Below are 27,729 nucleotides of genomic sequence, written 5' to 3'. Positions count from 1 at the left end.
GATGGAGGGGATGAGAGGGCATGCTGGGATTTGTCGTTTGTAGCAGCTGGAAAGCAAAAGAATCTAAAAAAAAAATAATAATAATAATGAAGGAGCCAATGATAATTTTGATTCATGGAAGTCTGTAGGAATCCCTTTACAATATCTAGTAATGCCCAATTGTGCATGTTATTAATTATATTTATGATGCAAAACTACTGGACTTCCATTATATGGGTGCAAAGATCAAAAAAAAAAAATATATATATATATATATATATATATATATATATATATATATATATATATATATATAATTTTTTATTAAAAAAATAAATTAGATTGTATTATATATATTTTTTTACATATATATTTAAAAAAGAGAGCACATTATATATCTAAAAAAGAGAGCATATATTATATATGTAAAAAAAATATATAATTTATTTTTTTAATAAAAAATTATATATATATGTATATTAAAAAATTATATATATAAAAATATTTCCAGGTTAGTAATTTACAGTGTTACAGCCTATACACAGGTAGTAAGTTGTGCAATGTGTGTGACGCCACTTAGCTGCACTATTGTATGACTGTCCTAAACCATTATAGAAGTCCTAGGAAAATGTATAGTTTTATATATGGGTGGAGGGGAGTGGAGAGGAAAAAAAAAAAAAAAATTTATATTATTTTATATATATATATATATATATATATATATATATATATATATATATATATATATATATATATATATATATATATATATATATATATATATATATATATATATATATATATATGTGTATGTATGTATATGTATGTATATATATATATAAAACCCTTTAACTTTGTGGCTTTTATAACCTTTCAGCCATTGTAGTAAAACTTCAAAAAATTGGTTATGACTTTAATTTGAGAACAGGAACTGTCAGATCTGTGTTCGGTCTGGATTATAGGGCAATTGTTGTTCCCCTGACCATCTACTGCTTTACATTAAAATTAAAAAGCAAACTTAAGGCTGGTCACAGGCAAGAATTACATTTCCCGATCGCTCCCTATAACTGTGTGTGACCGCTGCTCCTCGGGGGCGAGTCTGTAGAGAGAGCAGTGATAAAAGCATCACCAGCAATCTGATTTCTAAATGCCCCTCTGCCACATAAAATACCAGTATGGGTGGTAGATCGTGGTGGGACTAGATTAAAGATTCTACATAATTAAAAAATATAATTTAGTTTTAGTATTTTTTTATTATTATTTATTTTTTATAATTTAGAAAATTAAAAAGTAATTTCTTTCTTAGTGTCTATGTTAAGTGGAAAAAATATATATATTAGAAGAAATAAATTTTTTTTTTTCCTAATATACACCCCCCCACACATTAGAAAAATATATTTTTTCCAATATATATACGCATTTTTCTATATATAAAGATATATATTAGAAAAAAAATATATATGTAATTGGAAATTGTCATGTGTGATGAGTTGTAAGATTTACTAAAGATCTATAGACTGGTAATATTGCTGCTTTATGGAGAGGAAGGGGAAAAAGAAAAGAAAGTGCTCGTTAACTTATATAAAAGGAAGTAACTCTGAATATCCCTGAGAGTTAAAAAAAAAAATAATAATAATAATGTAATGACTAAATTATGAGCAGTGCATGTACATGAATGTTTGTAATTAACGCGAACATTAATTAGGATCCATATTAAAAGACTGGCAACCATATACAACTATGTTAATCATTAGCCCCTGATTAAAAACAAAAAATTCTAGATCATTTCACCAAAGCTTTTAAAAAAAAAAAAAAAAAAAAATTACATTTTTTTAAAAAAATTTAAAAAACAGGAATTTATAAATAATTTCCCCCAAAATAAAAACACTGCTGTCTGCTACCCAGTACCCCCCATCACTTGGGGTTTTGTTCTGTAAGGTTTGTAGTGTGAAATTGGATTTTTTCACAATTTTTTTTTTCCATTTTTTTTTATGAAAAACATCATCGATAAAAAGTACCTTACAAATTGTATTCCATAAACATTCTGTATCCATCAGAAATTGTAAGTTATTATAGATCTCCATTTCTTCTTGGGTTAAGAAGTCTGAAAAAATAGCTCAAAATTTGACACCCACAAGGGGCGATTATAAATGATGGGGGTTAATCCTGGAGACTTGGTGGAGTTTCCCCCACAGATGATCATTCGCTAAAATCCGGGGAAAAAAAAAAAAAGTCCGATCCGACTGAATCGACTGATTGACAATTAAAGGGACGGCAGTGAACAGCAATAATACATCTACACAGCCCCTTGTGTGAACGATATTGGCGGTTTGGACAATTCAAGAAAAAAAAAAAAATTTGAAATATATATTAATAAAAAAACAATATATAAAATTCTATATATACACCGTATATATAAAAATTTTTTTTTTTTTTTAAATTAGAAATATAAAAGAGGTGGGTTGTTGTACCGCGTCTATGGAGGATTTCAGCTCTGATATCTGTAAGTATGGCTAGAAGACCCCGACATTTCTTGATTCGGGTTTCTTCAGTTATTTTTGTGATCGATCGGAAGAAAAAAATTCTTACATTTTTGTAAATGAAATAAAAGGAAGACTGGTGGAGGGGTTCAGGACCGGTGTCTGTGATGTGTGTAGAAGGCACGGCAGCTTTACAATGTTTTGGGAGGACGGTGCAGTATCTGTGCGGGGCCTCAGTACATGTCCTTGTAGATCTCCTGCAGTAGCGGGTGGAGGGAGGCATCGGTCTCAGTCTTTTTGATGGTTTGCACCAGCAGCGCGTGCTCCGTCACCAGCTGCCGTAAGTCCACCATTTTCTGTAAGAGTTTGGGGAAGAGGAAGTTGTCGTCCGGGTGGTTGGCCTGCAGGTGAAGCTTCAGGACGTGCACAATGTTTTCTTGCATCCGCTCTATACTCGGTACATTCACCAATCCTGGGCGGTCTGTAACCAGACAAACAGCGGAATAGGAATAAATAATAGCATTTTCTTGCCATGTTTTTCCTATTAAAGGGATTATACAAATGTAGCAAATTATCACCTATTTAAACCTGCTAAGCAGGGACAACCCCTCCCTCCCTCCCCCTCCCTCTCACAGGAGAGGAATATGGTGTGGGGTGGGAGAAAGGGTGTGTGGGGGGATGCATGCTCACAAGAGTCCTCCAGACTTTCCCCTCCCTCTTACTCCTGTGCGTTCATCCCACCCCTCCCTCTCTTCTTCTCCCGTGCATGGGTGGGGGCGAGGGGAAAAAGGGCGGAGGAGAAGCGAGAGGGGAAAAAGGGCGGAGGAGAAGCGAGAGGGGAAAAGGCTCTTTTCCCCTCTCGCTTCTCCGCCCCTTTCCTGCCCACTCCTTCGCCCATTTCCCTCCCTGTCCCCTTGTTCCTTCCTCCCTATGCAGTGAGAAGAAGAGAGGGAGGGGTGGGCGAACGTGTAGGAGTACGGGGGGCAGGTTAGGGGGGGTGGAGTCTAGAGGACTCTTCTGCGCACACATCCCCCCACACACCCTCTCCCCCACTCCCACATGTATGTTCATCCTCCCACCCCACACCATACTTCTTCCTTTCACGTGTGGAGAGGGAGCGGATGGGCGCCTGTGAGGGGCGAGGAGGGGAGAGGAAAAGGGCAAAAGGGGGCGAGACTCAAGCAGGTCTGTTCATTATGGAGTTATTTTCTTTTCATTTAGAGTTACACTTCAGTAGAAATCCCCTTTAAACATGGCTGCATTGTTTACTAAATCTCCACCCAAAATTTGGTGGAAAACACAAGAGTACAGTGAAGGGGATGAAGGCCCTACCTCCACAGCAGATGAGGGCAGCGACGAAGAGCGAGATATCACTATCATCCAGCTCCAATGCGTTGAACTTCATGGCAAACTCAAACTTGGGTTCCATCATGTCCCCTATGGGCTTCCGTAGGCTCTTCAGGAACTCGCGGGTAATAAAACCATTTCCATAAGCCACCAACATGCCGTCCTTGTTCATGACAGAAGCCAGCATGGCAAACATGGCCTCGTAGACCCCGTACTTTAGTAAGGTCACCTGATCGTTCAGGTCCAGTTCGGTAAATCCTGGTATGGATTTGGCAAATTCTGTGAGTTCGGTGACGGTCTCCACCGACGTGCACTGGCAGCAATGGAAGATGCGTACCTCTGCCTCCTTGTTCTGTATACCGTTGGCCACCAGCTTGGCTACTAATGTCTTTTCTGCCATACACAAGGTCTCCATGTCGTGTATAACGAACGGCTGCCGGGAAAAAAAAAAAAAAAAAAAAGACAAAACAAAAATGGATTTGTACCCAAAAATTATTCACAAAATTATAAAAGTTCTTCTATAGGTTTCCGCAATATCAGTAACATCTACTGTAAAAACAATCATCTTCTTCGAACTTACGCATTGTCCCTCTGTTACTCTTCCTGGAAGCAGACAAATAATTTGACGACTGGGCGTAACCATTACAATTTGAGAGTCTGGGCACACAGACATTCAGATAGTTTAAGTAAGTGCAACACCCGGTTGTGAATTTCCAGGAGGAGTTAACAGAGGGACAGCACAATACAGAGTTCTAACAAAATGCTATTATTTTTCTTCTAAAATATTATTTTTTACATTTTTTAATGTCCCCGGAGATCTGACGATCCGGGACTATGCAGTGATTGCTGTGACTGCTCGCTCGCACTTTGTATATTGACAGTGGATTGTTTGCAGAGTTCACTCTAAAGGTTACTCTGCTCCGGGAGACGGCAAACATCACCCCGAGTGAGACAACTACAACTCCCAGGAGGACGGGTGGAAGAAAAAATAAATAAATCACTTCCAAACCGGCATGCCAGGCGATCACCAGGAGGAACTCAGAAGCAAGAGCGGTTTCCCTGCAGCACCCCTAAAGGGGAAATGAAGTATTACACTGGGTCCTCCAAAGGCGAAAGACACGCTTTAAGGCTGTTCTCCGCTCTGGTCCTCTCAGTGGTGACATCACTTCTAGTCATGGGACGGGTGGCCTTAGAAATGGGGTCTTTTATTCTTAAAAACTGGACAACCCCACCCCCCACCCTTTTAAAGGGATATTTCTATTGCTATGCCATACGTGAAGATTGGAGGAACGCCCCAAAAACAAAGATCACGGCCCCTTTAAGCTTTTTTTCTAATGCTTCTGGCCACTCAAGTCCTATTTAAGGATCAGTGGTGGTCCTGACAAAACTTGTCATATTCAATTGCTTTCTATGGTGAAAAACCCCTTTAAATATGATTTAAAGGGGTTGATCAGCATTAGAAAAAAAAAAAAACCTTTTAAATCGGAATTTGACGCTCGTGGGAAACGTACGGAGTTGTTGCCTTTCCCGGTGAGAATGGCTCTTGCTTTGACTTTGTTCATGTTGAAGTTCTTCTGATAAGCCTCGTAGATGAGTTTGGCCAGGGACAGGAGGTCGGCCATTTCTGAGCCTTTCACATCTTGTTCGCACGTGAGAATTTCGGCAGTGAGCTTTGCCTTCTCCGAACGAGGCATCCTCCCAAAGCGGATCGCTGCGGAGGCAACAGAAGATGTGTGTGAATGGCGCCGGCTACCCCCAAAACAACTGGCTGCGGCAGGAGCCTCTCCCCACTGCAGTACAACATAAGCCACGCCTCCCGATAAGACTCCTCCCCCGCGGCCTCTGGGTCACTCACCGTTATGGGACATCCCGACACTAAGGCACTTCTCGAAGCGGCAATATTGGCACTTGTTCCGATTCTTCTTCTGGATCTTACAGGCCCGTTCACACCGGTCGTACACCAGCTTTAGGCGGATGGTTCTTCTGAAAAACCCCTAATAATGGAGCAATGCCAGCATTAATGATGGCATATATAGATGTGGGGGACACTACACATTTAGGGGCCCAGAGGTCGGGGGTCCCAACATTAAGATGAGGTTAGGAAATCATATTATGTGCAATTCCACCGCCATATGTCATGGCCCACATCGGGCCCCAGAAATAGTTGGTACAGAAGTATGATGACCCCCCCCAGACCGATCTGATCTACGTAACAGCGTCCACCGCCAAAAATGCACCACAATCGGTGACCTATTAATACCGCCATACACAGCAAAGTACCGCCATATAATGTTCAAGATGATACTATCATATAGTGTCCAGCCCACGTAGTGCCAAGATAATAGAGCACACATAATGTCACCATATAGTATGCCAAAATATTACTGCCATATACAGCCCATATAATAGCCCCATATGTGCCTAGATAATACTGCCATATACATCCCACATAATAGCCCCATATGTGCCTAGATAATACTGCCATATACCACACACACACACAATACTGCCATATAGTGACAAAATAATACTGCTATAAAAAGCCCTCATCATACCGCCATATACAACCTGTATAACACCGCCGGAGTGGCAATATAATATTGCTATATAAAGCACATATAAAATACCACCATACATTGCCAAGATCCTATTGCAATAAAAAGCCTGCATAATAACGCCATATAGTACCAGGATAACATTGTCGCCATATATTATGCCAAAATAATACTGCTATATACGTCCCACATAATAGCCCCATATGTGCTTACATAATACTGCCATATACCGCACACACAATAGCGTCAATATTGCCATTCACAGCCCCCTCCAAAAAATAAATAAATAAAAAAAAATCACAATTTAGACCTAAAAATATGCGGTGTCCAAAAATTATTGTGCCTAAAAATTGCACATAATACTCCTATATAGTTCCCACCTAACTAATATCACATTGCCACGGCTTTAACTGCCTCCTCCTGACGTTCCCGACCTCCTACCCTTAAAACCAGCTGTGGATGTAACAGGCCTTGAAGCCCGTCTCCGTCAGCTTTGACTATAAAGCCGCAATACTAGACACAAGCTGTGCACAAGAGGGGGCGCTGTGTCCCGCTGTCATTAATGAGCTCTGAATAAAGCTGGGTAAGGGTTTCACCTTGCAGCCTTCACATGCGTGGACGCCATAGTGAAATCCTGACGCCTTGTCCCCACACACCCGACACTCGAGGTTCAGCTGTTTGTTCGCCTGATCTTCTGCGCCTCCAGCCGGAGCGGGGAGGGAGATAGAGGACGGACTGGATGCTGGGGAGAGGGTGTCTGCTACAGGAAGACAAAAGAGCAACGTCACATAACGGGGCAGGACTAGTCCCCCACCGACCGATGAGCAGGGCCCGGGGAACCACGTTCATTTTCAGGGGGCCTGGCTTGGGGGAACCACGTTCATTTTCAGGGGGCCCGGCTTGGGGGAACCACGTTCATTTTCTGTGGTTTGGCCTGGGGGAGCCAAGTTAATGTTAGGGGTCCCGGTTTGGGGGAATGTTAGAGTCCTGACTTGGAGTCTGAATGAAATTTAAGGGTCTGGTCTGAAGTATTAATAAATTCTATAGGTTTAATTTGGGGTCTGAATGATTTCAGGGGGGCTGGTCTAAGGTCTGAGCCAGTTTACAGCTCTAGTCCAGGTTCTAGTTGATGTTTTGGACCCTGGGAACGTTTGGCGACACCTCCGAGGTCTTTTCTAAATCATATCACCACCTAGAGCCTGTCAGTGCCCAAATACTGCCATTTCCCATGCAGGATGCCCCCCACAGGCGGCTCCGCGCCCGCCCCCCTCTAACCTGTGAGATCGGTGCTGACGGATCCGTTGGAGCCAGGCCCGTTCCCCAGATAAGTGTACTCGGCGGTGCCGAACGAGGCGGATTCGTTGTCTCCGATGCTCTGCGAGATGTCCTGGATCTCCCCGATCTCCTGGAGGAATTCTCCGGGCAGCGGGCTGCCGAGGTCATCATCCTCCAGGGGCGTCAGCGCGCAGTAGTCTCCATCCGTGTCTATCATGAGGGCGGACATAGCAGCTCGTGCCTGTGATCATTACACTGCGAAGGAAGCCAAAAATGTAAAGAAAAATCAGCGAGGACACGTAGACCACCGGCCATCGAAGCCTGGACCACAGGGCAGCCGGAGTTTTCTGAAGGCCCCCATCACACCCATCTTGGTATTCCTATAAACCCCAAATAAAAAATGGTCTGTGTCCTAAGTTCCTATCCCAATATGTAATAGGTGTAATAATAATAATAATATCAGCAAATACCTCAAATTAGAAATGTAGTATAGTTCTCCTGATTAGCTATGTTGCTTATTCCATGTGCAGGGCATTGCAGTAGCTTTGGTAGCCATGGTTACCACCACTAACAACTAACTGTCACTATATGCGTGGTCGTAACCATGGATAACTAAGAACATTGGGTAAGCACCATAACTAATCAGGAGAACTCTACTACATTTCTAATTGGAGGTATTTGCTAATATTATTACACCTACTACATATATGGATAGGATCTTGAAGATGGGAATACCCCTTTTAAGTGTAAAATCCTCCGCCTCGGTAACGACGACGTCCTGCCTGCACATGTCTGTCACTGACTACTCCCACCATTGTCTCTGAGGGGTGACAGAGGGCGGTGACGCGAGCCGTCACACGGGGCGTCGCGTACCCGTATGATAGCAGTGTATACTATGGAAACACGAGATAACAGCCTGGGCTCAAGGTCACACGCACCGTGCAACACCAGCCCCGTCATTCCTGGACAACGTCCCCGAACATGTCCGGAGGGGACGGAAAGATCTGCAGCTGCCAGGAGGAATTACAGACTAACCTCCCTGAGGCACAGGGCGACCATCTGGGGAAGCGTGGACTGCGCTATTACTTTCCAATGAGATAAGAGCCCGATGAGTACGGCAGCCGCTTATCTCCTTGGGTGACAGACCCCCATCTATTTATATTCCTATTTAAAAGGTGGGGTTTTGATATGTAATCTGATGGCAGCATGATGTAGGGGCAGAGAGCCTGATTCCAGCAATATGTCACTTACTGGGCTGCTTGCTGTAGTTTTGATAAAATCACAGTTCTCTCAAAATGCTGAGCTCTGTATAACCACGCCCACACCACTGATTGGCTGCTTTCTGTGCACACTGTACAAAGCAGCCAATCAGTGAAGGGGGCGTGGCTGAACTACTCTGCAGCAGGTTTACTAGTCCTGTAGTGATAAGCTCCTGCTGATAAAACACTGATTTTATCAAAACACCAGGCAGCCCAATAAGTGATACATCGCTGGAATCAGGGTCTCTGCCCCTACATCATGCTGCTCTCTGCAGGAAGAAAAAAAAAAAGCAATAAAAAAGTAGGAGTAACCAGAGCAGCAGCCGGAGCAGAACTCTGACTGCAAAAAAGTCAAGATATAGAACTGCCGCTTACCATCCTAATGGACCACAGATCACGGAAATTCTGGAGGGGCCGTCACCGACGTCCCATTTCTGGACTTAAAAGTCGATTATTCTGTAAAGAAAATAAAATAATAAAAAACAATGAATCCAGGAGATGGGATGTGCCGGCGTCCAGCAGAGAAGGCTGCGAGCCGCCGATGCCTCCTGTGCCTTGCAGGGCGATTAGCAGCAGCTGATGGGATTAATCATTACAGCCTTTGCTGGAATCATTAACCGGCTGATACACCCCCGGCCTCGTTAACAGAGTGGAACGCTCCGGCATCATGTGACCGGAGCCAGCGAGTCCATTCAAAAGATTATGCGGGTTTTATTATTACTCCAGACATCCTGCACAAGGGTCTCCTGATGTGATTTAAAGGGACAGTACACCACTATGGCATGAGAAGTGGAAATGTCATCTATTGCTCCCTGTTATCAGCCATCTAGGAACGGTTGACCGTAATGTTTTAATTCTTTTTAATGGCATCGCTTGCACAGAACCTCAATTTGTCTGATAAAGAGCTACAAATCCCCCGTATAGACAGTTTAATTACCTGCAGCTACCACTAGAGAGAGCTCACTGCAGACAGAGTTATCATTGAGTTCTCTGTATACTCAGTCAGCTCCTGAGCTCCCTCTAGTGGTGGCTGCAGGTAGTCGATCATTTAACCCCAAAATGTTTTCTGATTTTCTACACCTCATGAAAAATGACAGAGCCCCCCCTTCATCGCAAGGAAGAAATGGACCGTGGTCTTCCTGTGACTACGAGCAAAGGAAATGTGTAGGAAACATGACAGGAAATGGATGTCTGCGGACCGGAAGATGGAACATGAGAAAAATCACCTACAGCCGGTGTATGGATATATTCACCCCATCCATCCCTGTGTGTGAACGTCCCCTGCTGGCGTCATCAGAGCACGCGACGTGCCACCCCACACCTGCGCCTCTTTCCTTGCCTCCCCCTCCCCCCACAGGCATAATCCGCTGGTAATCAGCGAGGTGCTGACGCGGCCTCTAGTGAAGACTTTACACTAATCCGTGTCCTAAATGTGAGACAGATGTCGGTAATAGGACGGGTCACGTCCCTCCCCACCCCGTTGCTTAACATAAAAACTAGGGCCATGGGGTAAACGACGGGCATTTGTGTTTATTACTGTAAATGCGGTGACAAAAATGGCGCCATCTGTACATGGACTGATCCATCTAGTGGCCAAAAGAACACAAAAAACCTGGAATACATTCCAAGCCAAGCAATACAAGTCTTCAGCTGCAGTTGTGCAGGTGGAGCGACGCGCGCCGGACAGAAGGGGCGGCCAACGTCAGGAGCGGCGCGCAGCGGACAGAAGGGGCGGCCAACGTCAGGAGCGGCGCGCAGCGGACAGAAGGGGCGGCCAACGTCAGGAGCGGCGCGCAGCGGACAGAAGGGGCGGCCAACGTCAGGAGCGGCGCGCAGCGGACAGAAGGGGCAGCCAACGTCAGGAGCGGCGCGCAGCGGACAGAAGGGGCGGCCAACGTCAGGAGCGGCGCGCAGCGGACAGAAGGGGCGGCCAACGTCAGGAGCGGCGCGCAGCGGACAGAAGGGGCGGCCAACGTCAGGAGCGGCGCGCAGCGAACAGAAGGGGCAGCCAACGTCAGGAGCGGCGCGCAGCGGACAGAAGGGGCGGCCAACGTCAGGAGCAACGTGCAGCGGACAGATAAGAATAACAATGAGAATGAGGGGCTTCCAAATTTCTCAGGCAGCCGCTTATCTCCTGTGGGAATCAAGTAGCAGGCATTTAGAAATCCCCAGCATCTGCCATTGATGTGGAGTCTGGACAACCCACCCTGTGCAGATTAGATGGTCGTCCTGGACAACTTTCTTCTAAAACGTATTAGCATTTTCAGTCTACTGCACTCATACTTTACACTGCAGCTTCGTTTGTATAGTAGAAAGTCATTGACCTCCAGCAGCCAGTGGGACAGATAGTGAATTCTTATAGTGGATTTATGGGATAAGATGAAGCATATAACATGACTTCTCTTTTTTTTTTTTTTTTTTTTTTTTTAAAAGAACAGTGCCACCTCCTATCTACGGGTTGTTTCTGGTACTGCCACTCTGTCAGATTCAATTTAATAAGGAGAGAAAGCAGCCATGTTTTCCTAATCCTATACAGCCCCTTTTTGAGCACTATATATTTTTTATATGGTGGTCTTAGGTGGTGTGGTTGTGTTTCTCTGGAGCGGGCGATCATCCTGGGGTAATGTATTTGGTTTGGGATTTCCAGACTGTGGAGTCAGGTAGAATAATGCTGAGTAGATGAGTGACAGGCGAGATCTGGCGTCAGTGTGGAGCCGGGTCCTAAGGTCACTCGTGAACTTCGTGACCCCGGTCACAATGAATGTTTAACTCATTGAGCAGCAAAAATCACAGGAACCAAATAAAGCCCTGGAGAAAAATCCCAAAACTGGTGTGCTCAGATAAGTTGGCCCCGATGTGTCTCAGTGGTCTGAAAGTGACTGGCCACAAAAGATCCCGGCGGCAAGTGGACCCCAAATCCCAAAGGGTACGAGCCTCTCATGGCAGCGGGACTAACCAGGACCACAAGAAGAAAAAGATAGGTCCGGCCTAGAAGACAGCAAGCCTGCTCAGCAGAACAGGAGGTCACATAGTAACAGTCTTCCTTCAGCCTTAAAAACTAAGTCCATCTAGTTCACCCCATAGCCTAACATGTTGATCCAGAGGAAGGCAAAAAAAAAACCATGTGACAAACACTAAGCTCCACATTGGAGAAAAAAATTCCTTCCCGACTCCATACGACAATCAGACTAGTTCCCTGGATCAACGCTCTATCAAGGAATCTAGTATATATAACCTGTAATATTATACTTTTCAAGAAAGGCATCCAGGCCCTTCTTAAATTTTAGTAGTGAATCACTCATTACAACATCATGCGGCAGAGAGCTCCATAGTCTCACTGCTCTTACAGTAAAGAATCCCCGTCTGTGATTATGATTAAACCTTCTTTCCTCCAGACGTAGAAGATGCCCCCTTGTCCCCGTCTCAGGCCTCAGAGTAAAAAGATCAGTAGACAGGTCTTTGTACTGTCCCCTCATATACTTGTACATAGTAATAAGATCACCCCTAAGCCTTCTTTTTTCCACAGTAAATAACCCCAAGTGTAATAACCTGTCTTGGTATTGCAGACCCCCCAGTCCTCTAATAGCCTGTCTTGGTATTGCAGACCCCCCAGTCCTCTAATAACCTGTCTTGGTATTGCAGACCCCCCAGTCCTCTAATAACCTTGGTCGCTCTTCTCTACACCCGCTCTAGTTCAGCTATGTCTTTCTTATACACCGGAGGCCAGAACTGTACACAGTATTCTAAGTGTGGTCGCACTAATGACTTGTATAGAGGTAAAATTATGTTCTCCTCATGAGCATCTGCCTCTTTTAATGCATCCCATTATTTTATTTGCCTTTGCAGCAGCTGCCTGACATTGGCCACTAAACATGAGCTTGTCGTCCACCAATACACCCAGGTCTTTTTCAGTTACAGTTTTGCCCAGTGTTTTACAATTAAGCATATAATTATACATTTTATTTCCTCTGCCCAAGTGCATTACCTTACATTTATCCCCATTAAAGCTCATTTGCCATTTATCAGCCCAAGCTTCTAGTTTACATAGATCCTCCTGTAATATAAAATTGTCCTCCTCTGTATTGATTACCCTGCAGAGTTTAGTGTCATCTGCAAATATTGAAATATTACTTTATATGCCCCCTACACTGACCCCTGTGGTACCCCATTACGGACCCCTGTGGTACCCCACTGTTACCTGAGACCCAGTCTGAGTGTGTTCCATTAATAACCATCCTTTGTTTCCTATCACTGAGCCAATTCTTAACCCACATACATATATTTTCCCCTATCCCCATTGTTCTCATTTTATGTATCAACCTTTTGTGTGGAACCGGATCAAAAGCTTTTGAAAAGTCCATATACACAACATCCACTGCATTTCCTCGGTCCAGTCCAGAACTTGCCTCCTCATAAAAACTGATCAGATTAGTTTGACAGGAACGGTCCCTCATAAACCCATGTTGATATTGGGCCATGAGGTTATTCTTCTTCGGATACTCTAGTATAGCATCTCTTAGGAAACCCTCCAGGATTTTACCCACAGTAGAGGTTAAGCTTATCTAGTATATATATATAATCATCTTATCCAGTCTGTCTGTCCTTCTGTCCAGGAAATCCTGCGTCGCTGATTGGTCCGGCCGCGGCCAATCAGCAACGCAGGATTTCAGAAAAATATGGCGGCCGTTAGCGGCTCATCTCCCGGCAGCTAGCAGCAGAAGGACCCCGACCGGTGGCGCCACTGACCTCCATGCGGGTACCGTCGGGAGATCAGCGGCCAAGGCTAAGGCCACTGATCTCCCGATGGCAAGTGTGAATGGAGGACCGGGGAGCGGCGCCGCCGGTCGGGATGCTTCGGCAGCGCCGCTCCCCGGTCCTCACTAATACGACGCTGATTGGTTGCGGCCGCTGCCCGCAACCAATCAGCGCTCTTGGTGCCAAATTTAAACACCGCTGTGCTGATCGATCGCGGGCGGCTTGGCACGACCAATCAGCGACTGCCGCAGCACGGCCGCGAATTGGCGCCGGATTTTAAACATGCAGGCCACCGGCGGGAGATCAGCGGCAATAGCCGCTGATCTCCCGACGGTAGCCGCATGGAAGTCAGCGGCGATGCAGCTGGGAGATCACCGGCGCTAGCCGTTCATCTCCGGGCTCCTCACATCGGAAGTACCCGCACATCAACGCCACTCCCCGTCCTCAGTAACACGGGTCGCTGATTGGTCGCAGCCGCCTGATGCAAACAATCAGCGATATGGGCGGCAAATGTAAACACCGCTGTGCTCATTGGTCGCGCCCGCCGGCCGGGACCAATCAGCGATATTGGCGCCAAATTTAAACACCGCTCTGCTGATTGCGCCCGGTGTACCGCATACATATTCTAGAATACCCGATGCGTTAGAATCGGGCCACCATCTAGTTGGCCTATAATTTCCAAGTTCGGTTTTTGTCACCTTTTTGAATATTGGCACCACATTTGCTATACGCCAGTCCTGTGGTACAGACCCTGTTATTATGGAATCTTTAAAGATTAACAATAATGGTCTATCTATGACGTTACTTAATTCCTGCAGTACTCGCGGGTGTATCCCATCCGGGCCCGGAGATTTGTCACCTTTAGTGATTTTTAGACGCCCCCGTACTTCCTGCTGGGTTAAGCAAGTGACATTTAATGGAGATTTTTCGTCATCACTGATCATGTTTTCTGTCATGCAATTTTCTTGTGTAACATGATCACATGACAAGGTCACATGATGTACTTCCTGCTTCTGTGGCTCCCGAAGAAGGACAGCTGGTGTCTCACCTTTCTCATGCTTTCTGAGGGTCAATTAGTGGGTGCAATGATGCCAAGTAGGTCAGTCTTTATAGGGAATCATTAAGATTCTCTCATCTGATGTAAACGTGCCCTGATAAGACGTTCCCTTTAACTCGCTAACACATTGGCACGAAGTACAGAAATAACTGGCAACTGACTAGACCCCAACAGTTATGCTGGGCACATACAAGACTAAACGCTCGTTTGCTGGACAACCGTCTCCCCCCACGCTCATATTCCATTACCAGCGCCCCCTCTTCCCTGATAAGAGTCTCCTTAAACATGATGGTTGGCCGATCCCAGTGGGTTTGGCTATATACACTTAGTAGGGTGTTAGGTGATTAAATAAAAACAGCGCCACTCTTGTACTTAGGCCACATGTGGTATTGCAATACCAAACAAGCCTATAGCCAAGAGTGGCGCTGTTTCTGGGACAAACCCATTTTACAACATCCCTAATCCTGGAACATTCTGCTTATATTTTTAGGAGGCACATTTTCTCCTTGTGAAGATGTGGAGACCACCAGCAGGTGTTAGGAGACTTATAGGCCTGGAAAAAATGTATGCAAATTACCTTACCTCCAGAAGTAAAAAGCGGGATCTCTAGGGCCACCTTTTGAAGGACCTCTACCAAATGACGAGGGATTTAGCCAAACCAGAGTCTCCTCCTAAAGGAGCTGGGTGTGAGACGCTGATGTCCACCTCCAATAAGACCCGGCTTCCCTCCTCCTGGGGGAGAGCTCATTTGGATAGTTTTAGGATTAGGAGAAAGTTCAATTCCAGGGGTGAGAACATACAGGAATCCGCCCAGTCTGGTGATGGAGCGACTCACAACAGGGGCGGCCGGGAGAAGTCACACCTTATGTGATCAAAGATCACCAGAGGCAGAAGTCATGGGAGGCGCGAGGCGGAGGGGACTGATCACACCTGACGAGGCGGAGGGGACTGATCACACCTGACGAGGCAGCTGCAGGAGGAGACGCCTTTATAGGGGAGCCACGAGGCCTCGGGATCAGTGAATTCCATGTTTTTCCCCCACAGATCCTCCCTTACTAAGACATGGCCTCTCTGAGTACCAGACAGACGAGCGTTATGTCCTGTTCGCTCTTCCCCTTCTGAAGTCTTCAGAGAAGTCCCTGCTACTACTCAGTAGTCACATCAGTCTCGGCTACCTCCCTAATAGTCACTGCAGGCACCCAAGGTACATACACTAACCTCAACATCCCAAAAGTAATGAATGTGGTGTGCCAGCTGTGACTACAGGGGAGAAGGGTTAGTGTATGTATGCGAGATGCCAGCTGTGACTAGTAGAGAGGAGGGTTATTGCATGTATGTGAGGTGCCGGCTGTGACTACAGGGGAGAAGGGTTAGTGTATGTATGCGAGATGCCAGCTGTGACTAGTAGAGAGGAGGGTTATTGCATGTATGTGAGGTGCCAGCTGTGACTACTAGGGAGGAGGGTTATGGTATGTATGCGAGGTGCCTGCTGAGACTACTAGGGAGGAGGGTTATGGTATGTATGCGAGGTGCCTGCTGAGACTACTAGGGAGGAGGGTTATGGTATGTATGCGAGGTGCCTGCTGAGACTACTAGGGAGGAGGGTTAGTGTATGTATGCGAGGTGTCGGCTGTGACTACTAGAGAGGAGGGTTATTGCATGTATGTGAGGTGCCGGCTGTGACTACTAGGGAGGAGGGTTATGGTATGTATGCGAGGTGCCTGCTGAGACTACTAGGGAGGAGGGTTAGTGTATGTATGCGAGGTGCCGGCTGTGACTACTAGGGAGGAGGGTTATGGTATGTATGCGAGGTGCCTGCTGAGACTACTAGGGAGGAGGGTTATTGCATGTATGTGAGGTGCCGGCTGTGACTACTAGGGAGGAGGGTTATGGTATGTATGCGAGGTGCCTGCTGAGACTACTAGGGAGGAGGGTTAGTGTATGTATGCGAGGTGTCGGCTGTGACTACTAGAGAGGAGGGTTAGTGTATGTATGCGAGTTGTCGGCTGTGACTACTAGGGAGGAGGGTTAGTATATGTATAAGAGGTGCCTGCTGAGACTACTAGGGAGGAGGGTTAGTGTATGTATGCGAGTTGTCGGCTGTGACTACTAGGGAGGAGGGTTAGTATATGTATAAGAGGTGCCTGCTGAGACTACTAGGGAGGAGGGTTAGTGTATGTATGCGAGGTGTCGGCTGTGACTACTAGGGAGGAGGGTTAGTATATGTATGTGAGGTGCCTGCTGAGACTACTAGGGAGGAGGGTTAGTATATGTATGCGAGGTGCCTGTTGTGACTACTAGGGAGGAGGGTTAGTGTATGTATGTGAGGTGTCTGCTGTGACTACTAGGGAGGTGTTTGGGGCTTTTGTGACTGAAATGGCGAAATTAGATACGAAGGCCTCAGTCACTTTCTTTAGTATCCACAGTTGGCACCCCATACACATGCTAACCGTACCGTCCTGAACTCCCCAGTAGTCACTGCAGGCACTTCATTGGTGACAGAGGGAGCTTCCCCCATCTAATCGATTAGATGCCATGGTCACTATTGCCTGCAGTATAACACAGTCCACATCCCAAACACACAGTAACACTTCCATTACACCTTTCCAGTAGAAACAACAGTTCTACTCTACTCCCTAGTAGTTACAGCAGACACCCTACATACACTAGCCCTACTATCCAAGCTTTCCTAGTAGTTAGGACAGCATCACGTACCTCCATAGTAGCCATACCAAGGGCCCCAAATACACTAGAATAACTGATCAGTAGTCACAGCAGCCCCACACAGTTCCCTAGTAGTCACAGCAGGCAGCCAAAATATACAGACTCACTATCACCATCTCACCAGTAGTCACAACAGTCCCAACGACATCCCCTGTAGTCACCCAAACTAAACACACTAACCGACCATTCAAACTCCCCCAGTACTTACAATTGACCCACTGACCTCCCTAGTAGTTAAAGCAGGCATCCCACCTTCTCCAGTAATTACTACAGCCCCACCAGCCTCCCTAGTAGTCACAGCAGACACCCCACATCCCACCTTCTCCAGTAATTACTACAGCCCCACCTACCCCCCAGTAGTCACAGCAGACACCCCACCTTCTCCAGTAATTACTACAGCCCCACCAGCCTCCCTAGTAGTCACAGCAGACACCCCACCTTCTCCAGTAGTTACTACAGCTCCACCTGCCTCCCTAGTAGTCACTGCAGACACCCCACATCCCACCTTCTCCAGTAATTACTACAGCCCCACCTACCTCCCTAGTAGTCACAGCAGACACCCCACCTTCTCCAGTAATTACTACAGCCCCACCAGCCTCCCTAGTAGTCACAGCAGACACCCCACCTTCTCCAGTAGTTACTACAGCTCCACCTGCCTCCCTAGTAGTCACTGCAGACACCCCACATCCCACCTTCTCCAGTAATTACTACAGCCCCACCTACCTCCCTAGTAGTCACAGCAGACACCCCACCTTCTCCAGTAGTTACAGCTCCACCTGCCTCCCCAGTAGTCACAGCAGACCCCCCCCCACCTTCTCCAGTAGTTACTACAGCTCCACCTGCCTCCCCAGTAGTCACAGCAGACCCCCCACCTTCTCCAGTAGTTACTACAGCCCCACCTACCTCCCTAGTAGTCACAGCAGAGACCCCACACCCCACATTCTCCAGTAATTATTACAGCCCCACCTACCTCCCTAGTAGTCACAGCAGACACCCCACATCCCACCTTCTCCAGTAGTTACTACAGCCCCACCTACCTCCCTAGTAGTCACAGCAGGTACCCCCATCTTCTACCCCCCAGCTAGTCTACCCCCTAGTAGTCACAGCCTCCTCCCCCTCCAGTGCATCTACAACCTCAGGGACTGCACCGGTTCTTATGGGGTTTTTTTTGCTTTCACATCCAAGAATATCACCTGCTTATTAGTGAGGGTGGAGCGCGGCCCGCAGGCGGCATCGTGCGCAGAGAAGTGGCCTGACATGACCCAGCCGGGGGTCCTGGGGGGCTTACCTCCCAGTATCATTCCTCTCTTCTTACCTCTAGTTCCCGGCAGGTTTTCTGGAGTCGGCCTGATAATTACAGCATTAATCCCTCGTTAGGGCCGCGCGCAGACTGTTCCTGACTTCCCCCGTCACACCGCTAAAACCTAAAATCGGAACAATAAAGTTCTGTTTCCCTGGAAGCCTCCAAAAAGTTTACTTTCCAACTTTTCTTTCCCCAAGTTCCTGCTTGCTGTCAGTGAACGGGAACTTTCTCATCTACATATAATAGCTGGAAAAGGAGCTTTTCTTCAGAAGGAAGGAAGCTACTTGTACTTACAGAATGGCTGCCTATAGGTGGCACTAGAGAGACACTTCACTTCCTTCCGGCAGGGAACTAATTTGCATACCTTTTCCCAGGAAGCATTGCCTGATAGACCTCCTACAACTAGATCTATTCCCCCTCTTTCTAATGAAACCCTGTCCAATACGCCCTGAGGAAAACAGATACTGCTGTTATAGTCCTGGGGGCGGAGCATGACCACTAGACAGAATGTGTCATGCTCCGCCCCCTTGACTGAGCACAGCAGTATTGGTTTTGCCTGACGACTTCTTTTAACCTGCTCACTTTCCGCACCGCCAGTGATCCTCTGCTCGCTGCAGGTCAGCCAATAGAAATTGCTTTCGGCTCGCTTGTCAAGAAAGGAGCAGTAACATGGCAGCATGCTGTAAAGACTCCTTCTCCGGCCCCCGTTTACCCTCCAACATTCATTCCTCCCAGACAACTAATAAGCTCTTTTACTCCTTAATTCGAAAATACCAGCTGCCAGAAGGGGAAGGAGACTGATTCTGTCCAGAGCAATATTAAAAATTGGTAGAAAAGCCCCAATTAATAGGATGATCCCTTTATTTATGGGGTAAATATATGTTACTGAATCCATCCACATATTCATTTTACGCCATAGGACTTCGGAAATCAGTAGGAGAGAGGCCATGAGCTGTCCTCAGGCGGAGCCCCTTTATTAGGGCAATGCTACGGACACCCTAAATTGGGAGAGTGCCTCATATCGGGAGCGTCTCCAGCACTGGACAGAATGTATTTCATGCCGTCAGCTGCCGGTGGAAACTTCTGCATGTGGCCGGAGGGTCGTCGCTGCCAAGAAGAGGACATGTGATGGGGACGGAGAGATCATGATGGAAACTCTCATGGTATGAAGTGTCTACTGATCATGGAAACTGGAGATATAACAACACATCCTAAGGAGAGGTCAGACCTCCGAGACCCCCACTAATGCCAAGAACGGGGCTTCGGAAATAAGCGATGGGCGAGCATGAGCACTCAGACGTCGTCTACGGAGCGACGATGCGTATGTGCGACTATCACTCCATCCCAACACGGCACTGCAGAGCCCTGCTTTGAGGGGGTGGTAATAGTCACAACAGTTAGACCCCACAACCCAGTGTCCAGCAATTTATAGTCAATCCTGACCACCCCTTTAAGACTGGGGTTTCATACGCCAATCTAAATCTGAAGGTTGGCTGGAGTGGCGCATTTTGAACTACCCAACTCAAAATTAAAGGCTAAACCCCCCTCCTGAAGTAACCGCACCACTTTACCCCCCAAATTCACTCATCTCAAGAGTCATTTATTTTGACACAGGGTTACATTTCGACATGCTGGTGGTTTAGTGCCCCCCCCCCCCCCCCCCATAGCTTGCAACAAAGTTCACTTTAATTTCCTTGGGCGCAATGTAGTTCCTCACTTCCCCTTTAGTGGCCGCTGTTGGTAAAACCTGCGGCTGCCAGGGGCTCTTCTCAGCGATCACAACTGATCAACTGCTGCAAAGTGAACATATTCACTTTTTTCCCACCCAGATTTTGAAGAATGCAGAATTTTATGCCGAGCTGTGACAATTATAGATGCAATTTACGAAAAAAAATAAAAAAGCAAAATAATTGATATTCTGTGTAGCATTGGGCAGTGAGAGATGCTCCTGCAATGAAGAGACGGTGGGAAGACCCCATGTACGAAACCATTAAGTAACTCCCCTGGCTTTGGATGGGGGTGTAGTGCCCCTGCTTTATTCTAGAGATCGTGGTGACCTTAGGAGTCGGACGTCCCCCAATAAAAGCTATAAAAGGAAAATGTCATCAGAAACTGAGCTCAGCAGTCTGTGTCATGTAATGTTTTTTTACAAAACATTTTGGCAGAGTTCCCCCCTCCCTTTATTTCATGATCTTTATAAAAAAAAAATGAATTAGTTATCTTGCAATATTCACACTGGCCAATGAATTCACCATTCACAATAGGTGATGTCACAGCTCACCTTCTCCTCCTCCTGTACAATGACTGATAACACCTCTATATACAGTAGATAACACAGGATCCATCATTCACAATAGGTGATGTCACAGCTCACCTCCTCCTCCTCCAGTACAATGACTGATAACACCTCAATATACAGTAGATAACACAGGATCCACCATTCACAATAGGTGATGTCACAGATCACCTCCTCCTCCTGTACAATGACTGATAACACCTCTATATACAGTAGATAACACAGGATCCACCATTCACAATAGGTGATGTCACAGATCACCTCCTCCTCCTGTACAATAACTGATAACACCTCTACATACAGTAGATCAGTGTTCCCCAACTCCAGTCCTCAAGGCCCACCAACAGGTCAGGTTTTCAGGATCTCCTTAGTATTGCACAGGTGATGGAATTATTGCCTGTGCAGGTGATGGAATTATCACCTGTGTAATACTAAGGAAATCCTGAAAACATGACCTGTTGGTGGCCTTGAGGACTGGAGTTGGGGAACCCTGCAGTAGATAACACAGGATCCTCCACTCACATTAGGTGGTGTCACAGCTCACCTCCTCCCTTCACAATGACCTACGCCCACGCTCATTAGATGCTTCAATACAGCAGATAGGGTCGAGGTCTCATCATTGCTGCTAATGTGCATGTGCATTTCCGGAAAAAAACAGGAAGTCAAAAAAAAATAGAAATATTGCAATTTTTTTACAAGTTTTAAGACCATAATATGGAGAAAAAAAATAAGAATAAATAAGTTTAACACAAAAAACAGACTTAAATAATAGGTCATTTTCGGATGACACATTCCCTTTAAAAACGAAAAGATCGGTCTACTGTGGCTTTCCGTACGACCCATTAGGACATATTTTGGTAATGGGGAGGGTCCTCCATTAGTCAGTTTAGAGAGGGGTCTTCTGTTCAGGGTCCTGGTTCGAAAGAGTGTCTGGAGGAGCCGTCCTGTCCTGTTATTGTCAGGCATCCCATTAGTGTAATACCTCATTTCTCCTGCGGGGGAGCTGTAGGGAAGCTGAACACTTACTGCCAGGATTCTTCACAGATTACAGCTGATCATTTGGGATCCCAGGAAGATATTTAATCATCCCATGATTAAGGCTAACATATAGCTGAAGCACGTTGGGACTATCATGTTCTGTGGATTTGTATCCCGTGTTTTGTCCTTGTGACATGGCAACTTTTATATGTCCTAAATAAAAACTATATTTTATCGAAGATCCGCTGGATATCCGTTTTTTTTCCCTGTTTCCCATATTTAATCATCATCTTACTGTCAAGGGGACCCTTCTAATAATGAGGGGCTGATGAGAGTGGACATCCCCTTTAAGGCCTTTTGATACAAGATGCCCTTGATGGATGATCTGTAAGGCTCAATGTCAGGACTCAGCGGGGGCTGGCGTCACCTCTCTGTAGTCTGTAAATACCATTGACGAGAAGGATTCCAGCCAAGAACAACAGGAATCCGGGCCGCGATTGTAGAAATGTCACCGGGGACGGGAGGAATCTGCTGTGGGCCAAAAAGAAAGGGAGACTGAATTTTTATGACTCGGCCCCAGGCCCGACGGGAAGTAGTTTTGTTTTCTTAGAAAGCGATCAGACCATCGGGGTCATACGGACGTGCTGGATTATTGGGACCTAGTTTTAGACCCATCACAACAGGACAAAGTCAAAATTTGGGGGTATAACACGAGTGTGGTCACTTTGGATCAGTTGTGATCGCCGAGTAGGAGGTTGCAGGCAGCCGCATGGTTTACCTACAGCGGCCACTGCAGGGGAAGTGTGGAACTGCACGACATCCAAGGAAATAACCACCTTGTTTTCCAGTAGGGCGTGTGGACATCCTATGGTGGAGGGGGGTCTTGACCTCTAAATTTAAGCTACCAGATCATCATTTAGAGAAGGGGGTCCTCATTGCTCCCCCATAAATGAATTAATGATCAGATAATGCTATAAAAATATAAAGCCGACCATGATGGGGATCGGAGGGGATCAGTATTTCTTGACTTGATGGGATCCAAGTAGATATGAGCAAACAATGTTCTCAGGTCGGGGGGTGGGGGGGTCCTCCAGAGAGGCTGTGGGCTCTGCTAATATGATGAGGGTGATAATGGGGCTACAGACTGTTCTTACAGCCGCCATTGTCTGCAGTCCTCCCCCTCCTCCGAGAGGCTTTTCCTGTACTTCTAGTCCTGGGGGTGAGAAGGGCAGGGATGGGGGGTGCGGTTACATCAAGCCTCGCACTGCGGACACCATGGGAGGGTCCTGATAACCAGTTCCTGAGATGGCACTTCAATACTGAACGCCCGGGGACCCCACAGAGCGATAAGGAGGGGACACGAGGCTGCATCAGCACTCAGATTTTGTTATTACAGACTGGTCTTGGGGTCCGACCTCTGCGGCCCCCCACACATATCTGTCAGGCTCATATCCAATAAAGACTCCTGGTTATTTGGGGTGATTAAAAGGGGTTCTTCTTATATAACAGGGGTCCATTAACTGTTTCTCACGACCTCCACGAGACTGTAACACCGGGGCGCTGTCATATCCACAGTGACCCCCCCAGGGTCGCCCCCAACCGATGCACAAACAGAGCGCCAACCTCAGGTATCGGCCGACATCAAGTCACTAATGGAACTGGCTGATATTGTGACAGTACACCAGTGCCTGGGGGGGGGGGGGGGGAAGCAGTGTCAGTACACCAGTGCCTGGGGGGGGAAGCAGTGTCAGTACACCAGTGCCTGGGGGGGAAGCAGTGTCAGTACACCAGTGCCTGGGGGGGGGGGGAAGCAGTGTCAGTACACCAGTGCCTGGGGGGGGGGGGAAGCAGTGTCAGTACACCAGTGCCTGGGGGGGGGGAAGCAGTGTCAGTACACCAGTGCCTGGGGGGGGGAAGCAGTGTCAGTACACCAGGGCCTGGGGGGGGAGCAGTGTCAGTACACCAGGGCCTGGGGGGGGGGGGGAGCAGTGTCAGTACACCAGGGCCTGGGGGGGGGGGGGGAGCAGTGTCAGTATACCAGGGCCTGGGGGGGGGGGGGGCAGTGTCAGTACACCAGGGCCTGGGAGGGGGGGGGGCAGTGTCAGTACACCAGGGCCTGGGAGGGGGGGGGGGGGCAGTGTCAGTGCACCAGGGCCTGGGAGGGGGGGGCAGTGTCAGTACACCAGGGCCTGGGAGGGGGGGGCAGTGTCAGTACACCAGGGCCTGGGAGGGGGGGGGGAGCAGTGTCAGTACACCAGTGCTCGGGGGGGGGGAGCAGTGTCAGTACACCAGTGCTCGGGGGGGGAGCAGTGTCAGTACACCAGTGCTCGGGGGGGGGGGGGAGCAGTGTCAGTACACCAGGGCCTGGGGGGGGGGGGGGGGAAGCAGTGTCAGTACACCAGGGCCTGGGGGGGGGGGGGGCAGTGTCAGTATACCAGGGCCTGGGGGGGGGGGGGGCAGTGTCAGTATACCAGGGCCTGGGGGGGGGGGGGCAGTGTCAGTACACCAGGGCCTGGGGGGGGGGGGGGGAAGCAGTGTCAGTACACCAGGGCCTGGGGGGGGGGGGGGGCAGTGTCAGTACACCAGGGCCTGGGGGGGGGGGGGGGCAGTGTCAGTATACCAGGGCCTGGGGGGGGGGGGGGGCAGTGTCAGTACACCAGGGCCTGGGGGGGGGGGGGCAGTGTCAGTACACCAGGGCCTGGGAGGGGGGGGGCAGTGTCAGTACACCAGGGCCTGGGAGGGGGGGGGGGGCAGTGTCAGTGCACCAGGGCCTGGGAGGGGGGGGCAGTGTCAGTACACCAGGGCCTGGGAGGGGGGGGCAGTGTCAGTACACCAGGGCCTGGGGAGGGGGGGGGGAGCAGTGTCAGTACACCAGTGCTCGGGGGGGGGGAGCAGTGTCAGTACACCAGTGCTCGGGGGGGGGGAGCAGTGTCAGTACACCAGTGCTCGGGGGGGGGGGGGGGGAGCAGTGTCAGTACACCAGGGCCTGGGGGGGGGGGGGGGGGGAAGCAGTGTCAGTACACCAGGGCCTGGGGGGGGGGGGGGGGAAGCAGTGTCAGTACACCAGGGCCTGGGGGGGGGGGGGGGAGCAGTGTCAGTACACCAGGGCCTGGGGGGGGGGGGGAGCAGTGTCAGTACACCAGGGCCTGGGGGGGGGGGGGGGAGCAGTGTCAGTACACCAGGGCCTGGGGGGGGGGGGGAGCAGTGTCAGTACACCAGGGCCTGGGGGGGAGCAGTGTCAGTACACCAGGGCCTGGGGGGGGGGGGGGGAGCAGTGTCAGTACACCAGGGCCTGGGGGGGGGGGGAGCAGTGTCAGTACACCAGGGCCTGGGGGGGGGGGGCAGTGTCAGTACACCAGGGCCTGGGGGGAGGGGGGCAGTGTCAGTACACCAGGGCCTGGGGGGGGGGGCAATGTCAGTACACCAGGGCCTGGGGGGGGGGGGAGGGGAGGAGCAGTGTCAGTACACCAGTGCTCGTGGGGGGGGGGGGGAGCAGTGTCAGTACACCAGTGCTCGGGTGGGGGGGGGGGGGGGAGCAGTGTCAGTACACCAGTGCTCGGGGGGAGGAGGGGAGCAGTGTCAGTACACCAGTGCTCGGGGGGAGGAGGGGAGCAGTGTCAGTACACCAGTGCTCGGGGGGGGGGAGCAGTGTCAGTACACCAGTGCTCGGGGGGGGGGGGGGGGAGCAGTGTCAGTACACCAGGGCCTGGGGGGGGGGGAGGAGCAGTGTCAGTACACCAGGGCCTGGGGGGGGGGAGGAGCAGTGTCAGTACACCAGGGCCTGGGGGGGGGGGGGGGAGCAGTGTCAGTACACCAGGGCCTGGGGGGGGGGGGGGAGCAGTGTCAGTACACCAGGGCCTGGGGGGGGGGGGGGGGGGAGCAGTGTCAGTACACCAGGGCCTGGGGGGGGGGGGGGGAGCAGTGTCAGTACACCAGGGCCTGGGGGGGGGGGGGGGGGGAGCAGTGTCAGTACACCAGGGCCTGGGGGGGGGGGGGGGGAGCAGTGTCAGTACACCAGGGCCTGGGGGGGGGGGGGGAGCAGTGTCAGTACACCAGGGCCTGGGGGGGGGGGGGGGAGCAGTGTCAGTACACCAGGGCCTGGGGGGGGGGGGGAGCAGTGTCAGTACACCAGGGCCTGGGGGGGGGGGGGGGAGCAGTGTCAGTACACCAGGGCCTGGGGGGGGGGGGGGAGCAGTGTCAGTACACCAGGGCCTGGGGGGGGGGGGGAGCAGTGTCAGTACACCAGGGCCTGGGGGGGGGGGGGGAGCAGTGTCAGTACACCAGGGCCTGGGGGGGGGGGGGCAGTGTCAGTACACCAGGGCCTGGGGGGGGGGGGGGGGGGAGCAGTGTCAGTACACCAGGGCCTGGGGGGGGGGGGGAGCAGTGTCAGTACACCAGGGCCTGGGGGGGGGGGGGGGAGCAGTGTCAGTACACCAGGGCCTGGGGGGGGGGGGGGAGCAGTGTCAGTACACCAGGGCCTGGGGGGGGGGGGGGGAGCAGTGTCAGTACACCAGTGCTCGGGGGGGGGGGAGCAGTGTCAGTACACCAGTGCTCGGGGGGGGGGGAGCAGGGTCAGTACACCAGTGCTCGGGGGGGGGGAGCAGTGTCAGTACACCAGTGCTCGGGGGGGGGGGGGGAGCAGTGTCAGTACACCAGTGCTCGGGGGGGGGGAGCAGTGTCAGTACACCAGTGCTCGGGGGGGGGGGAGCAGTGTCAGTACACCAGTGCTCGGGGGGGGGGGAGCAGTGTCAGTACACCAGTGCTCGGGGGGGGAGCAGTGTCAGTACACCAGTGCTCGGGGGGGGAGCAGTGTCAGTACACCAGTGCTCGGGGGGGAGCAGTGTCAGTACACCAGTGCTCGGGGGGGGAGCAGTGTCAGTACACCAGTGCTCGGGGGGGGGGAGCAGTGTCAGTACACCAGTGCTCGGGGGGGGGGAGCAGTGTCAGTACACCAGTGCTCGGGGGGGGGGGAGCAGTGTCAGTACACCAGTGCTCGGGGGGGGGGGGGAGCAGTGTCAGTACACCAGTGCTCGGGGGGGGGGGAGCAGTGTCAGTACACCAGTGCTCGGGGGGGGGGGAGCAGTGTCAGTACACCAGTGCTCGGGGGGGGAGCAGTGTCAGTACACCAGTGCTCGGGGGGGGAGCAGTGTCAGTACACCAGTGCTCGGGGGGGAGCAGTGTCAGTACACCAGTGCTCGGGGGGGGAGCAGTGTCAGTACACCAGTGCTCGGGGGGGGAGCAGTGTCAGTACACCAGTGCTCGGGGGGGGGGGAGCAGTGTCAGTACACCAGTGCTCGGGGGGGGGGGAGCAGTGTCAGTACACCAGTGCTCGGGGGGGGAGCAGTGTCAGTACACCAGTGCTCGGGGGGGGAGCAGTGTCAGTACACCAGTGCTCGGGGGGGGGGGGGGAGCAGTGTCAGTACACCAGTGCTCGGGGGGGGGGGGAGCAGTGTCAGTACACCAGTGCTCGGGGGGGGGGGGAGCAGTGTCAGTACACCAGTGCCAGCTGTATGGAGCTATGAGCCGTCACTGACCTTTCTGCACACCTCGGATATCGGGGTCCCCCCGAGCTGCAGGTGGCGCTGTGTACCCGGTCTCTGCTCTCGGGATCCTGCCCAGTATTCGGGGTCCCGGCTCCCCGGCTCGTCCTTGTTTGTTCTGTCCTGTGACAGGGCCGGATGTGACGCAGGTGGGCGGAGCATAGTGAGGCCTGTCCCCCTC

General features: G+C 49.9%; 1 protein-coding gene across 6 annotated transcripts; it reads right to left on the bottom strand.

Moving 5' to 3' along the window:
• Positions 1-797: 797 nt before the first annotated feature.
• PPARA (peroxisome proliferator activated receptor alpha) lies at positions 798-27,729 on the bottom strand. Of its 6 annotated transcripts, none has more exons than XM_073650075.1 (8): positions 27,543-27,729; positions 9,271-9,351; positions 7,637-7,891; positions 6,958-7,121; positions 5,662-5,800; positions 5,318-5,517; positions 3,792-4,239; positions 798-2,940 (listed from the first exon to the last, which is right to left on the bottom strand). In XM_073650075.1, the coding sequence occupies exons 3-8, from the start codon at positions 7,863-7,865 to the stop codon at positions 2,693-2,695; spliced, it is 1,428 nt and encodes a 475-aa protein (XP_073506176.1). In that variant the 5' UTR covers positions 7,866-7,891; positions 9,271-9,351; positions 27,543-27,729; the 3' UTR covers positions 798-2,692. The 6 variants fall into 6 exon arrangements, with proteins under 6 accessions (XP_073506176.1, XP_073506179.1, XP_073506181.1 ...); XM_073650078.1 differs by having other exon boundaries at positions 27,555-27,729; XM_073650080.1 differs by lacking the exon at positions 27,543-27,729 and adding an exon at positions 21,575-21,628.

The sequence above is a fragment of the Phyllobates terribilis genome, unplaced genomic scaffold (assembly GCF_046119375.1).
Source record: "Phyllobates terribilis strain yellow unplaced genomic scaffold, ASM4611937v1 Scaffold_10__3_contigs__length_209671492, whole genome shotgun sequence".
Classification (NCBI taxonomy): domain Eukaryota; kingdom Metazoa; phylum Chordata; class Amphibia; order Anura; family Dendrobatidae; genus Phyllobates; species Phyllobates terribilis.
This window is presented reverse-complemented; position numbering and strand designations above follow the sequence as displayed.